The sequence below is a fragment of the Macrotis lagotis genome, chromosome 2 (assembly GCF_037893015.1).
Source record: "Macrotis lagotis isolate mMagLag1 chromosome 2, bilby.v1.9.chrom.fasta, whole genome shotgun sequence".
Taxonomy (NCBI): Eukaryota; Metazoa; Chordata; class Mammalia; order Peramelemorphia; family Peramelidae; genus Macrotis; species Macrotis lagotis.
In genome coordinates, this window is record NC_133659.1 from 59,543,412 (window position 1) to 59,559,153 (window position 15,742).

Consider the following 15,742-nt stretch of genomic DNA (forward strand, 5'->3'; position numbering starts at 1 on the left):
TTTCTTTATCAACATGTAGGGATTTTTCATTAATGGGTCCAAAGAGTTAGTTACACATCATATAAAAATGCAATGATTCACATTAAAGTGGCACAGGTTTAGACACTTGGTTATTGTGTTTGCCGACATGGACAATAGATAATCTTTCATGGGCTTATGGGTTTCCTCCTAGAAGGTAGGGTGCTGTTTTATTTCTCAACAAATGCATGTTGTATTTAGTTTGTCCACAAGGTGACACTATACCCAAACCACCAGCCAAGTGGTTGCACCAGAATCCAGTTGATGTTTTTGGATGGATTTGAGAAGAGAGGGGGGAGGGAAGAGGTTTATTGGTTCTTGATTCTGAACCTAACAAAGGGGTGATGAAATATGGCTCTGAATTATTGGAAAATTATAGGAAAATCTATGGTTCTATACAGACCAAATCAAAAATTTCCCTTCTAAATTAACAAGTTCCACGGACTCATAGAATACAATCACTCAATTTGCTGTCACTTTGTAGTTAATTAAACATATATATATATATTATATATATATAATATATATTCACTGTAGTTATGAGGTTTATTAGACACCAGTCTTAATAGGCAGAGCCCCTCTCCCTGACCATCAATATCCCTCCAAAATCAGTATAACGCTTACCCCACATATGTAAGATGAGAATGTGCTTTGCACAGTGACTAGTAATTGGTAGGTGTTTAAAAATGTTTATTGAATGGATGAATGGATGGATGGATGAATGAATGAATGAATGAATGAAGATATTAAAACCTACTTTGCAGGGAGCATTCTCAATAAGGGTGAAATACCATTGTAGAATGTATTAAGGAATGATTAAAGAATATTGCATTCTTATTTTGTATCAAGCCCTATGCTAAGGGCTAAAGATACAAAGAAAAAGTAACACAGTCCCTGCTCTCAAGTAACTCACATTATTTTGAGGGAAGACAGCCTATATGGGAGGTTTTTTACAGAAGGATACCATGTTCATTAGGGTACATAGACAAAACAGACAGCAATGCATTTTCTTTCAGGTCATTATCCTTTTGTCATACCATTTGGTATGTCATGTCATACTATAGGTCACAAGGGGATGTCATACCATGCCATTAACAATTATCTCTTTTTTTCCAGTCTTACCACCTATCTAACGAGAAAGAAATGTAATACCTGTTATATATAAGAAGTCATGAAAAACATTTTCACATTAGGCATGATAAGGAAAAAAGAAGCAATAAAAAGAGAAAAGATATTTTAATTAAAAAAGAGGAAAAAAGGAGAGATAAAGAAATTTGCTCATGTCATAAAAGGAGTCTGATCTGAGATCCAAACCCTGATTTTCTGACTCTACATTCTTCTCTTTCTCTTGTATTGGTTGACTGAATTATTGACCAAATCCAGCACTACCTGTAATACCTAACATTTATTGATAAAATTATATCAGTTTCTAATATTGAGTTATTTGACAGTAGAAAGGAATTTGGTGACTCAAATTCTTTTATGAATCTTCAGGATTTTGACTGAGGCACTTGCCGGAGCAGTTACCAGATCCTTTCTCTATTAGGGATGCTTTGTGGACTAAGAACTAATAGGGGTGGCCTAGAATCCATAGTTGGGGGGGGGGAGGTGGCAATTAGTCAGCAGTTGGTGGTGAGGCAATGAGAGGCTTATCCACAAAGAGGCTTCCCTCAACAATGGGAGCAAGGTCCTGGCTGGAATGAAGGGTGATGGTCTAGGGGACAGTGCTATTTCTAAGACTCTCAAGGTTCTGGGATTTTGCCATTGAGTCCTAAGAAGAGGTGGTGGTTTGACTTGCCCCGCACTCAAATCAATCACATTAGACTTTCAAGTTTACACAATTCTGGCTTCATAATAACCCTTGAGGTAGATAGTACTGGCAATATTATCCCCATTCTAAAGATGAGAAAGCCCACAACAATTCCAAAGGACTCATGAAAAAATATACTATCCACCTCCAGAGTGAGAACTAATAGATTCTAAGTGCAGGTTGAAGTAGAATTTTTTTCTTTATTTTTATCGCTTCTTTTTTTTCCATTTTCAACACAGCTAATGTGAAAATGTTTTTACATAACTTCTTATGCATAATGTATCAAATTTCTTTTCATCTGGATAGGTGGGTGACAAGGCTGGAAAAAAGAACAGAATTTGGAATTAGAAATATTTTTAATTAAAAAAGACAGAAAAGGATGTTTATGTCATTAATAGGAATTTGAGCTGAGATTTGAGTGTAGGTTTTCTTTAAGAATACTTTCTTCTCTTTCCTTTACATTGGTTGGCTGAATTATTGATCAATCTAGGACCAGATGTTATACTGTGAATCTGTTGCTGTGTTGGCACTAGCTGGCCCAATATTGGCTTAGGCAGCCCATGATGGAAATGAGACAGGTTGTTAAGAGTTATACTTCCCAAAGTGCTTTACAAATATTACCTCATTTGATCCTCACAATTCTGTCTGGTGGGTGCTGTTATTATTTCCATTTTACAGACAAGGAAACTGAGACCAAAGGAGTGTAAATGTCTTTTCTAGAATCACATAGCTAGTAAATGTTTGAGGCAAGATTCAAACTCAGGTCTTCCTGAATGAAAATCCAGTACTGTCTCCACTGTTCCACCTAGCTGCTTATACAAACTCTGAAGTCTATGATTTCCAGTTGAAGACTGGGTATTGCCACAAGGAGCAGTGGTCCAGGTGCTCTGGTGTGTTCAAAGCATTACTTGTCAAGGACCATGCCACTGGCTTTTCCCTACCCTCTCATTCTCTTTAGATCCATAGGAATGGATAGAAATCCACATCTAGTTTACAACTGTTCTTCCCTTTAAAATTATAATTCCACCAGTGAGGTGGCGCATGGATAGAGCATTGACCTTGGAGTTAGGAGGATGGGAGTTCAAATTCTACATCAGACACTTGATACCAACTATGACCTTGGGCAAGTCACTTAACCCTGATTGCCTGGCATCCAGGCTCTGGAGGAGAAAAATGAGGCTGGTGACTTAGCACAGCACTCCCTCACTCAAATCTAATTCAAGTGCTTGTCTTGGCATCACCTCCCTGATGTTGTGGTCTTCTTCAAAAATGAAGGACAGGGGGCGGCTAGGTGGCGTAGTGGATAAAGCACTGGCCTTGGAGTCAGGAGTACCTGCGTTCAAATCTGGTCTCAGATATTTAATAATTACCTATCTGTGTAGTCTTGGGCAAGCCATTTAACCCCATTTGCCTTGCAAAAAACTAAAAAAAAAATTAAGGAAAAACCTTATTAAAAACATTATTGTCATTCCATCAGCTATTTAACAATTTAACAAATATTTAAGCTCTTATTTATTGTAAGGTACTATGCCAGTTACAAAAATAACAGAAAAAAATCTCCCAACCTTAAAGAGCTTACATTCTATCCAATACTGTCTCCACTTGAAGCTGCTGCTGTTTCAGATGGTGAGTATAGACTTTGGGGTAAATTAACCAAAAAATTGAACATGGGTTTAGACAGTTGGAAGTTCTAACTGAATCTAATGCTACTCCAATACTCAGCTTAGTAGAAGGTAGGCAGAAAGGGGATAGAAAGGAGGGAAAGGGAGGGTCCAGGTGCTGTCTCATGTACATCAATGGTTGGGTCTTTGTTGAGATTATGAAAACCACAGTTATGAAGACACAGATTTTCAATTCTTGTTGAAGCAATTGTTTGGCAGCAGGCAAATCAATTCCCCTCTGCACTTCAGTTTCCTGATCTGTAAAATGAGGGGATTGAATCCAAATGATCATTAAGCTTTAAAGTCTAGGACTTCATAGCCAGGTGAACTTGGCAAGGGGCATACAATAATAATAATTAATAATAAATGACATTTATATCATACTTTATAGATTTTCAAAGTGCTTTATGTAGTTTATAAAAATATATGATATATTTAGTTTCATATAGATTTGCCAGGTGATGCACCTGACCAAGAACACCAGACCTGGATCAGGAGGATCTGGATTCAAATCATACCCCGGACATTATTAGTAGTGTGACCTTGGGCAAGTCACTTAACCCTGATTGCCTCGCATTCAGGGCCATCTCCGGTCTTCCTGATTCTTATCTGGCCACTGGACCCAGTTGACTCTGGAGAAGAAAGTGAGACTGGTGACTTAGCACATCACCCCCTCACTGAAATCCAATCTATGTGCTTGTATGGCATCACCTCCCTGATGTCATGGTCTTTGAGAATGAAGGACACACAACAGCAACCACAGATTCGCTATATAGATTTGCTAAATATTTTACATACATGATCTCATTTGACCATTTTCAACATCCTTACCCTTATTTTCAGATAATAATAACAATAACAGCAATAATAACTAACATTTCGGCAATGTTTATTGCGTCACAGGCTCGTAGATGGTCTCATTTGATCCTCATAACAACCCTGGGCCAGGCACACGAGTCAGCGCCTGAGGTATGATTTGACCACACATCTTCCTGACTCCAGGAGAGAGAAGAAAGATAAGAAAGGAGAAGGAGGAATGGCCCAGGGTAAAGGTTAGAAGGATAATCAAGGTTTGAGTCAGAGAAGTTCTGAAAAAGGCATCTAAGGCAAGAAATAGCTGGAGATAAGTGGGGCAGCTTGGGGAGAGAAGAATGGAGATTAGGGGTGGGCACTAGGTGGGGAGATAGGCAACAAAGGCTAGAGAAAGGTTCAGCTAGAGGACATATATGTGTCTATTTATAGGCCTTGTTCTCTGATTCCAAAGCTAATGAGCCTACTGTTTGATTTTTTGAAGTTTCTTCTAGAAGTAGCTGACAAATCTGAGTCTTTCCCACCATCTCTCCTACAGAACAATTATTCCCTAGGTCACTGGCTGGGGTAAGAGTGATAGGAAGTCACCCATCTATCCTAAGAATAGTCCCAGTAACAGGATTCAGTCCCAGGCACAAGTTGAAAACAGGAAGGACTTTTAAGGATCAAATTATCTTCTGGAAGATATTCTAGAAGAACTTCGAACACTGGTGTCCAGGAAGGAGGGCGTAGGATGGGATGGATGGGGAGGCAGGGCTGAACAGGCCAGAGGCTTCTAGAGAGTAGGAGGAAGCCCTAGGTCTTCCCTTTCGGCTTCCCCCAACTCTTCTGCCAAAGAACTCCATTGTCGGTGGCAAAAGGACCAGCCAGCAAGGAAAGAGTTAAGACTGGCTTTATCTGCCCAGCTCCATGGGAGGCTCCGAATTCCTGCCTCCAATGAACTGCCAGCCAGCATAGGACATCTGCTAAATTTAGAGAGTTCGGAAGGGTTTCCTGTTGACAGTTGCCCTGCCTCTTGAAGAAGACACTCTGGAGAGAGAGAGGTCCCACTCATTTGCTCCAGCCCCTGAATGGTTTTTTGCCAGCCTTCCTGGGGTCCCCCAGCATCTGAGTGAATGCTCTCCGGACAGCAGAAATACTCAGAGTTTGGGTGAGTATCATTTTCTCTTTCTTTCTTTGTCCTGGGCCAGTCCCAGAGCCCCCGTGTCTGAGTGGCAATGGCAGCGGTCACTTAGCCCATGTCAGGCCCCAACTGTGCATTCCTGAAGCCTGAGACCAGCTGTAGGGGATTTCAGATCCCTTTAATAGGAGGTGGGGGAGGGCCAGACTCCCTCAGCAAAATACAGATATTGTCTGCCTTGGGCCTGACCCATTGAGGTGAAAGAAAATCAGCCCCTCATGAAGCTGTCCTCTAAACTTTTGGTCTAAAGTAAAGGTGGCTGCCCCTGCAGGGATCCAACAGCTCTGGAAATTTGCACCTGGATGCCTTGGGGTATCTCTTGGTCACTAATCTCCCCTTTAAGAAAAGTAAATGTAGTTTCCTTCTTAGTGAGGAAGAACCATGGTGCTTTCTTAAATTGGTTATCTCTAGTTGGGTTGGCAGCATCTCCAACCAAAAACACCTAGGCAGCCCTAACACTACCCCCTTCCTCTTGAGGCAATGTGGTTTTATGGAAAAGAGCCCTCAATCATTCATTGACCTTGGAAAAGTCAGTGTCTCGATTTCCTCATCTGTCCAGTGGGGATATTAGTACTGATGTGAGGATCATACATGACTGAAAGAAAAGGGTACCATATAAATATGAGGACAGTAACAGCGCCTGGTCCAGACCCTAACAAAATGTGGAATTTTTTCCTTTATTGTCTTAGGTGACTGTCCCACTCTCAGCCCTACAGGGCTTGACTGCACTTTCTAATGTCCTTATGATTGTCCTGTTCTTATTGTTCACTCCCTAACGGTCCTTCTTCCCAAATCCCTAGAACTTAACAGGTTGTCATGGCGACCAGCAATGATCCCGAGGAGGAGCAGGTTGTTCCGGATACAGAGGATGGAGCTGATGTGAAGGCAGTCCAGGCCCGATACCTACGAAGCCCTTCTCCCAGCCAGTGAGTGCACACTCAGTGTGAGCCATAGCCCACCATGGCCTGTTACATGTGAGGGGATCCGTGACAGATTGAGGAATGTTGACCAGGGAGCCCCAACCTTTCCTTTCACCTCTACTTCAAAATGAGGCCAGTTTAGTTATCGATACCCATTAAGAAAGAATGAAGATGGGAGATTGGGGTGGCAGCAAGCAGACTAGATTATAACACATGGAAACTGGAAGAAGTTGCCTGTAGAATAAATGATTTCATTAGCAGTTCCCTCCTTAAATTCCGTAATAGCAGACAATCCTAGTGCTAAGGAAAGAATTTGGAATAGGGAACCAGAATCCCTGGGTCCTTCTAGATAAGGTCTAACAAGACCTGTGAGATCTCTAACAAATTGCTTAAGCTCTTTAAACTTAGTTTTTGCATCTATAAAATGAGAAAGAGAAAGAAGAAATGGGAGAAGTTGGAAGCTATGATCTCCAAGGCTCTGGGATACAAAAAAATCCCCAGATTCAAAGTTGGAAAGGAATTCAGAGGTCCATCCCACATTATAGAAACTTCCTCCATGGCATTCATAAGAATGGTCATTTATCTTCTTCTATCTGAAAGCTTCCAAAGTTGGAATCCACTCCTTCCTGGAGCAACTTAATCATTTTTTTTGGAGATTCCAATGAATAATTCAGAGGATTTTCCTTCCATCAAATCTGAATCTGTCTTACTATTGAAACTAAAGTTTAAAATGATTAACCTGCTAATTTCTACCCAATGCACCAGTGAGGTCAAGGGGTCAACTCTAATTTGCTTTTCGACATGAACCTTTCACAATCACGTCCCTGTAAGTCTTATGATCTCTTGGCTAAACATCCTCAGTTCCTTCAACTAAATTCTCACAGGACATTATCTTTTATACTCTCACAATTCTGTTTGCCCTCCTCTACCTAATCTATCCCATCCTAAAAGGTGGCAAGTAAAACTAAACTCCAGATGTGAACTGACCTGGGTAGAGAATATAGCCAGAGTGCCATTCTGTATACCATTAATGCAGCCTACAATCATATTCCTTTTCTTGGCTTCCAGGTTACACTATTCGTTCACTTTGAGATTACAGCCCCCTAAAAGTCCCAAGTCTTTTTCACATGTACTTATCCTATGTTTTCTCTGTGACTCAGTTATCTATTACTATTTCTTTCCCCAGAACTGTAACTAAGAAATCTGACCCCACCCCAGGAAAAATTCATTTGGGACAAAGGAGAAGGGCAGGAGTTGTCTAAGTCATGATCTTTCTTTTGAATGATTGAAATAGATTGGGATCTGAGGTCATAGAAACTGAGAAAATAAAAGGCAAGGTGATTTGAGGGGGCAGGTGTTGGAGAAGACTTATTTGGGAGAGTGATCTGGTGGTCAGGGATTAGCCTGGATAAAGGGAACTTTTTTAAAATAACATTTTACCTTTTTTTCTCAATTACATGTTAAAACAATTTTTTTTTTACATTTGTTGTCCTTTTCAGTTTTGAGTTCCAAATTTTATCCCTCCTGCCTGTTTAAAGTACAATCACAGTCTTTTGGATGAATAGGTGTTTCAGTGTCTTCTTTTAAAACCAAGTTGTCCTGTTTGTTGGTAAAACTTTCAGATTTGAGAGGGGGATCTATTTCCTCCCTCTAATCTTTAAGTGTGTACATTTGTTACACACACACACACATATAATACACACTTTTATGTAATCAAAAAGAATGCTTCAGAGCCAGAAAGATCTGGGTTCCAATTCTGCCTCTGACACATAATTATTGTGACAGACCTAGTAAAGTTCCTTTACCTCCTAGGACTTCAGGCTTCTCCTTAAGTATATAATCTGTCAAGTTGTTGCCAATGTGTGTTGGTAGAGGGAGGTTTGGGGAGTTGGGGTAGATCCCTCTACCAAAGAAAGCATAGGTTTGGACCCCCTTGTTTCTGGGACACCAAGAGGTTGCATCAGAAGAAAGAATTTGAATTTAGACTCTCCTGCTTCTGAGACTTGATTTGTGCCCACAGAGTACATATAGACACCAATTGGGAAGTTGTTATTGAAATATGCAGAATTGACTCCTCTAAAAATCCTCAGATATCTTTTCTCTCTCACCTCTGGCTGATGCAGGAAATGACACCATTGGTTAGCAAGTCATCCCTTTTATTCAGTCAGTGATTTCTTTTAAAAAAAATACTCCCAAGGGGGGCCAACACATTAAATTCTAGGCATCTTTGTGTAAATCGCTGTATTTTAACACTTTTTTCCACATTAGCTGAAATCATCACATCAGTTGTGGAATCAGAGAACTTTAGGGAAACCTGGAGGGGGAAAAGGGGGTGCAGATACCAGGGAAAGCAAAAAGAAGGCTTTCATGTCACTGGAAGGAGGAAAAGGAAGACAAACTGCTTATTTAATAGTTTTGTCTAGAGATCCCTCTGTCAGAAGTGGTTTAAAATATTCCCTTTTTCTAGGTTATTTTCCAAAGCAAGCCCTCAGGCCACTCAATTAGAAACCTACAACCCACACTCACACCTCTCCAGCCTGCCTTGGCAGAGCTAGGCTTTAGTTTGATGGACACATATAAAAATAATGAGAAGGAATAAGAGAAGGGGAAGAAAGAAGGGGAAGAGAAGGAGGAGCAAGAGAAGAGGAAGAAGAGGAAGAGGAAGAGCAAGAGGAGAGGAGCAAAGTGAGGAAGAAGAGCAAGACTAGGAGGGAAAGGAGGAGTAGAAAAAAAGAGAACAAGAATAAGAAATACAAGAAGAAGAAGAATATTTATACGGCATGTTCAGGTTTGCAGGGTTCTAATTCATTTCACAACTCTCTGGGACAATTACTATTATTATTCCTATTTTGCAAGGATATTAAAATACAAGCAAAGTGACTTGCTCAGAGTCATAAAGCACTAAAGGTCTGAAGTAGGATTTGAACTCAGGCCTTCCTGACTCCAAATACCATGTTATATATCATTGCACCATCTAGTTACCAAAATGCTACATCTTCAGCATTTTCTAGAGATATGACCTACTTTCAAAAACTACCTTTTTAACATGTTCTCTCAAAAAATCTCAAGACACCTGGTGTTATAGCAGATAGAATCTAGAGCCTGAAATCAGGAATCTAAGTCTAAATCTGGCCCCAGACATTTATAAACTGTGTAGTCACTTAGCCTCTTCAGTTTCCTCAACTATAAAATGGGAATGATAATGACAACAATCACAAAGGGTCATGGCAAGGAGCAAATGAACAAATATTTGTAAAAGCACTTGGTATAGTGCTTGGAGCATAGTAGGTACCATATAAATGCTTATTCCTTTCCTATAGTGCTTTTTCATTGCTTTGGACACTGGGATGTCACCACTAGAAATCTGTCTTAGAATAATGACACAAAATATGTAGATCTTAAAATAATTTATAATAATATCTTTTGGTTTTGCATCTATCCCTCTCCTAATCAGGGAATCATCCCTTATAGCAAAGAATTTTTAAAAAAGAGAACAAAAAACACCCAGCCCTACCAAACTAAAATACACTGAGTATAACAGTATAACCACTATTCCTCACCCAGAGATCTCCACCTCATTCAAAAAGGGAGTAAGGTGCATTTTCTTATCTCTTTTCTAGATACAAGCTAGTTCATTATAATAATAATAATAATGCAGTCTTCACTTTGAGATCTTTTGTTCTTTCTAATTATATTGTTATTTTTGCATCAGTTCATATATGTCTTACCATGTTGCTCTGAATTCTTCATTGTTATATTTTCTTATGGTATGGTAACATTCCATCTCCTTGTTATACCACAAATTCTCTAGTTGTTTCCCCTGATTTATTAGCATCTACTTGTTTCTGCTTCTTTGCAATAACAAAAGTGCTGCTGTGAATATTTTGGCACGGGGAACATTTTGTTCTGTCTTTGACATTTTCGGAGTTTATGTTTAGCAGCAGATGCTCTGTGTGAAAGGATGTGGATGCTTTAGTCAGTTTCCTAACATAATTTCAAATTGCTTTCCATAAAAGTTGGATTATTTCACACTCTATCAACTGTAGGTTAGTGTGCCTATCTCTCCACAACCCCTCTAATGTTGATTATTCTTATCTTTTGTCAACTTTGCCAATTAGCTGAATGTGAGATGAAATTTCAGAGTTGTTTGGCATGTGTTTCTTTTATAATTAATGTTTTGGAGCAGTCTTTCAGCAGTCTTTTGGTTGTCAGTAGTTTGTAGGTCTTTTGAGAAGTGCTTGTTCATGTCCATTTATAATTTTTCATTAGAAAATGGTTCTTAATATATCTGTGTTTCTTGCCTATAAATCATGATTATCAGACCCTAATAGATATTTGATGCAAAGAATTTTTCTCAAACAGCCTCTCTTCTTATCCTAGGGACATTGATTTCATTCATTTAAAAACCTTTTAATTTCATGAAACTTAAATTATTTTATTTTGGCAAATGCCTCTACTGCTAATTCATTTTGAAATGACATGATGAAGATCAAAAAAACAAATTAATGAAGGTTTATAGCCATATTCCTTTTCATGATGACTTTAGGATCTCAAAGGTGTGGAATCTAACCAAAATCACAGGGTAATTGTGAAGTTCAAATAATATATCATATATAAATTACTTGGCAGATTTTAAAGTGCCTAATAAAGCACTCTAAGTAGTTAATTTTGAAGTTATAAGGTTTTTTGAGAGGTCATTTAGCTCATTCCCTTGCCTTCAGTTAGAGACATCTAAGTTATCTCAGACAATTGAGAATCTATAATATTTTTTTAAAGACTTTCAGAGAAAGAGATCCTACAACCAATATCTTTCAGTGACTTACAATGTTAAGAAATTCTTTTTATCTAACATAAGTCCTTCAAGCTGTAGTTTAAACCTATTTCCTCTTATTCTGTCTTCAGTGGAGATTAAAACCAGCTGGTCATTGCCCTCTATCTAAGAGCCTTTCCTCTACTTGAAGACTTATTAAATCTCCCACTAGCCTTCTCTTGTCCAGGCTGAATGATTCCTTTCCCCTTACTCTTGCTTCATAGGTCTTATTTCCCAACTCTTTAATCATCTTTATGCCTTTGAGAACTGTGAACCATCTCCAACTTCTCTACATTCATCTTTAGTTGGAAAGGCTTCAAGTAAAGGGTCATCAGACCACAGCTGAAGGATAATAGAAGGCTTATCTCGCTTCTCTTTTGAACACACCAATATTGTGAATGCTTTTAAAAATATAAAATTACAAAACTCTGCTGACTTTGACTCTTCGATATTATTCTGTGTAGCAAATCTCTGTAGCAAAATGCATACATACGTACATACATATAAAAATACATACATATATCTGTGTGTATGTAAAAATCCCAACTCCCACTCCCAGTGATAAATTATATCTCCAGAATGTGACCATTATTTTCCTGAAGAATTCTAAGGCTTAAACTTTTGGATTTGGAGGTGAAATTTCACTTGGTTGGTTGTCATGGTAGTAGCAGTGGCACATTGCACCTTCAGCTACTAGAACCCTAATAAGAGGACTAAAATTCCTCAAAGTTTATAAGATTGAAGCTAAAGTTCTGCTCCTTCCCATCCTCTCCTAATCAGTTCGTTTCCAGTGATTTAGCTGAAATTAGTCTTTCTCTCTCTCTCTCTCTGCTTCCAGGCACTGAAATCTTTGATTCCAATCAACTTGATGGTTTTATACAAGAGACAGAGGGCATGATCAAGCTAGCTACTTAGCCAATGTGAACAGACTTCCTGTTACAAATAGGGAAGCATCCAGGTCTATTCATTCCTGATGAATAATTGAGATGGATTTTCACCAGATAAATGTGTCAGGGCTGTAGCTCTTATCACTTCCCTTAATTGAAGTTTGGGGATTTGATTGATTTCCTTAATGGACCTTTACTCTTAAATCTGCATGGGTAGTTCCTGCCTGCCCCCCCCCCCCCCCCCCCCCCCCGCCTTCAAGGGTGCTACCAGCACAACCTTCCTCAATATTATGCTTTTTTTTTTACAGCAGCTAGTTCCAAATCCACCTTTTAAAGTGCTGGCTACAACCCTCTTCTCCTGTTTATTCCACCCTGGTGTCATTATCCAAGTAAAGGGCACATCCTCTAATTCAGTAATCAGGCTTGTTAGGTCACAGCTTCCTTGAAGGAAGAAATAGGGTCATGTACAATTCTTCTCTCTTCCAGAAGCAGGTGTTTGTAAATGAAAACTGAGTTGAAGAGAGGAAAAAAACAAAGAATGCAAAATAGGGCAATATCTTAAAGCTAGAAGGAACCTTAGAAACCATTGTGCTTACCTTCTTTTTTACAGGTGAGGAAATTTCATAAAGAGGTGAAGTCACTTGCTCAGGGTCACCCAGCTTACATTTATATAGTATTCTATGTTTTCCAAAGAACTTTTCCTATGTTATATCATTTGGACCTTTGAGGAAGGTGCTACAGATACTATTAGACAAGGGAACTTTAATGAACTTTAATGCCCATGGTCTTCCAACCAGTAAGTGGCAAAACTTGAGACTAAGCCTTTATCCCAAGTCTACCATTTTACCCAGCAACTTTCTGGGTCCATGACTGCTCTGATCCTTCAAGGAAGACAATCAGGTATTAATACTTTACTTTCTCCATCTTTTGGGTTGTTTTCTTGACCTCCCTGTATACAGGACTCCCTTCAGTTACCTAAATTTTCTCCTTCTTGGACCACTGAGTGTCACTTAGCCCTGACCCGGTGGATTCCTACCCTAATAATCCCTTTAAGATGAGGTCCAGAGGGGTGGCTAGGTGGCATAGTGGATAAAGCACCAGCCCTGGAGTCAGGAGTCCCTGGGTTCAAATCCAGTCTCAGACATTTAATAATTACCTAGCTGTGTGGCCTTGGGCAAGCCACCCTGTTTGCCTTGCAAAAACCTTAAAAAAAAAAAGATGAGATCCAGACCCAGAATTCTGTGATTTCATGATTTGGGATTTAGTTTTCATGATTTCATGATTTAGTTTTCCCTCTCTGCTCTCTCTGTCTCACTTGAAATTTTACCCTTAGAGTTTTATTTCTTTAACTTAATATTTTTTACCTTGTTCAAATGGAGCTAACTCTAAGAGTCAGGCATTTTTAAAGTTGCAATCATTCATATACATCTTGATGTGAAAAAAAAATTGCTGGAGAGGACTAAAGGCCATGCCCATTGAGCATTAGCTCTGGCAACTTTCATTACAAAAGCTTTAAAGTACAGTTGGGACCACAGACTGAGTCTGTTTTCTTAGTACCAATCTAAGTACTTCTAAGTACTAAAAGTACATTTTATATCGCTAGGAAATTATTCATTGCTTAGACATAGAGACACATGAAGTAAAGAAAAATACAAAAAAATGCCCCTGTGGGTGGCTCCTCTACTCTAATGTTGATGATAGAGTAGGAGAAAAATGGTCAGAGACTGCTAAGAATCATACCATTTCTAGACGGCCTCTAAAAACTTGATACTATTAATTATTTATACCTATATATTAGTTATATAACTATAACTATTGGTACTCTAAATATGAGCTCTTTTCCCAAGGACCAAAGAGTTTTCCTGCTTCTAGAATAACTAAATTGAATCAATCTTGATGTTCTTGCTATAAATGAAACCAGGAGACAGGAGGAAATTGCAGATAAAAAAGCACAAATGAGCCACAGGTTATCCTTGCAGAGCCAAATAAGGAAGTTGGCAGAGGGGATTTTTATCACATGCTCAAAGGCAACAAGAAACATCATTCATGGGCTATCTCTTATTGTATGTCATTCCAAATATTTGCAAAAAGCATTCCCATGAAAATAATTGCAGCTTATGCCCCAGCATTAGTTACCGGAGATTAAGAAGTAGAGAAATTCTATGAAGAACTTGATAAAGCATACCAGTTTAAATTCAAGAGAGTGAGTGGCCTTAAGAGTCAGGGTCAAATGGATTCAAGGTCTGCCTTCTGCACACGTGACAAGTCACTAACTTATCAGTGCATTTGGGTCAGATTTTTAAAACTATGAGCTACAGAAGAGTTACTAATATGTTTGCATGGAGGGAGTTTCCACACAAGAGAGGAAATCATAGGACCAATCAATCAACAAGTATTTATTAAGTGCTTACTTCACAGCAGATTCTAGGCTAGACACATACAAAGATAGAAGCCCTCAAGGAGCTTACCTTCTAAGGGGGAGACTGACTACACATTCCTGTATAGATGGATATAAAGCGGATAGGAGGTGATCTTTAAGGGGCTGCTGGAGTCAGGGCAGGGGATGGACCAGGGAAGGCCTCATGAAAGAAAACGTGGTGTCTGAACTGAGACTTGAAGAGAAACAAAGGAGACCTTGCCCCTGATGCCCCTCCCCACCTCCCTCTAAAATCTTTGATACCCAGAGATTTCAAAGCAAAAGTGGAATTGGGCAAGGAGAGTGAAAAATCTGTTGGAAAAACAGGATTCATGAGTAAGAAATGAGAGAGATTTTGACCTCTTGGATTACACAGATGTTCACATACATTAAGGGGGTGACCTAACTTTGAGGTCACTGAAGGATCTATTCTTAAGTTATATGAAGGGGAAAAAAAGATGCCAAAGCCATGGAAAAAATCTCCGATCTCACTTTTACCAAGAAAAGATGACCTGAGAGACTGGCATTCTTTTTACTAAGCCATGCCGATAGAAAATGCATTTAGTAGGAGATTTCTATATATCAGTCATGATAATCATTGGGATATAAAGACTAGTAAGCCAGAAAGTCCTCATCCTGAAGGAGCATATATTCTAATTTGTTATTGAGTCTGACTCTTTGTGACCTCATTTGGGGTTTTCATGGCAAAGATACTAGAGTGGTTTGCCATTTCCTTCTTTAGCTCATTTTACAGATGAGGACACTGAGGCAAGGAGGGGGTTATCCAAGGTCACACAGCTAGGATGTATCTGAGGCCAAATTTGAACTTAGATCTTCTTGACTCTAGGGCTGGTGTACTGTATAGCCTCACTACCTGTATTCTAATAGAAAGGAGATCTGGGAAAGCATGGTCACATATAGATGATATGGAGGCCTAGATCTTGGCAATAGAAGTCAAATACTGGACTTGTCAGAGCTGAATAATCAGAGTCAAAGTCCATGTAACCAGAGGAGAGAAGGAGATGATATTTAAGTAGAGGTGGTATATTAAATTTAATATATATTATTTTTATATAATATATATATATAATATATAAGTATAATTAAATATAGAACTATCTGGAAGGAGAATGAATGAATGAATGAATGAATGAATGAAAAAACATTTATTAAATGCTCCCTCTATGCCAATAGCTGAATGCTAGGGCTATAAATACAAAAAAACACAGA

At 39.0% G+C, this 15,742-nt stretch overlaps 1 protein-coding gene across 1 annotated transcript in view; it reads left to right on the forward strand.

The window, feature by feature from the left end:
- The first annotated feature begins 5,147 nt into the window (after window positions 1-5,147).
- STYXL2 (serine/threonine/tyrosine interacting like 2) overlaps window positions 5,148-15,742 on the forward strand; it is a 34,915-nt gene continuing 24,320 nt past the window's right edge. The window contains exons 1-2 of the mRNA XM_074221903.1: window positions 5,148-5,449; window positions 6,280-6,405. Of these exons, the coding sequence (XP_074078004.1) occupies window positions 6,296-6,405 (110 nt within the window). The 5' untranslated portion in view covers window positions 5,148-5,449; window positions 6,280-6,295. The remainder of the gene's footprint in view (window positions 5,450-6,279; window positions 6,406-15,742) is intronic.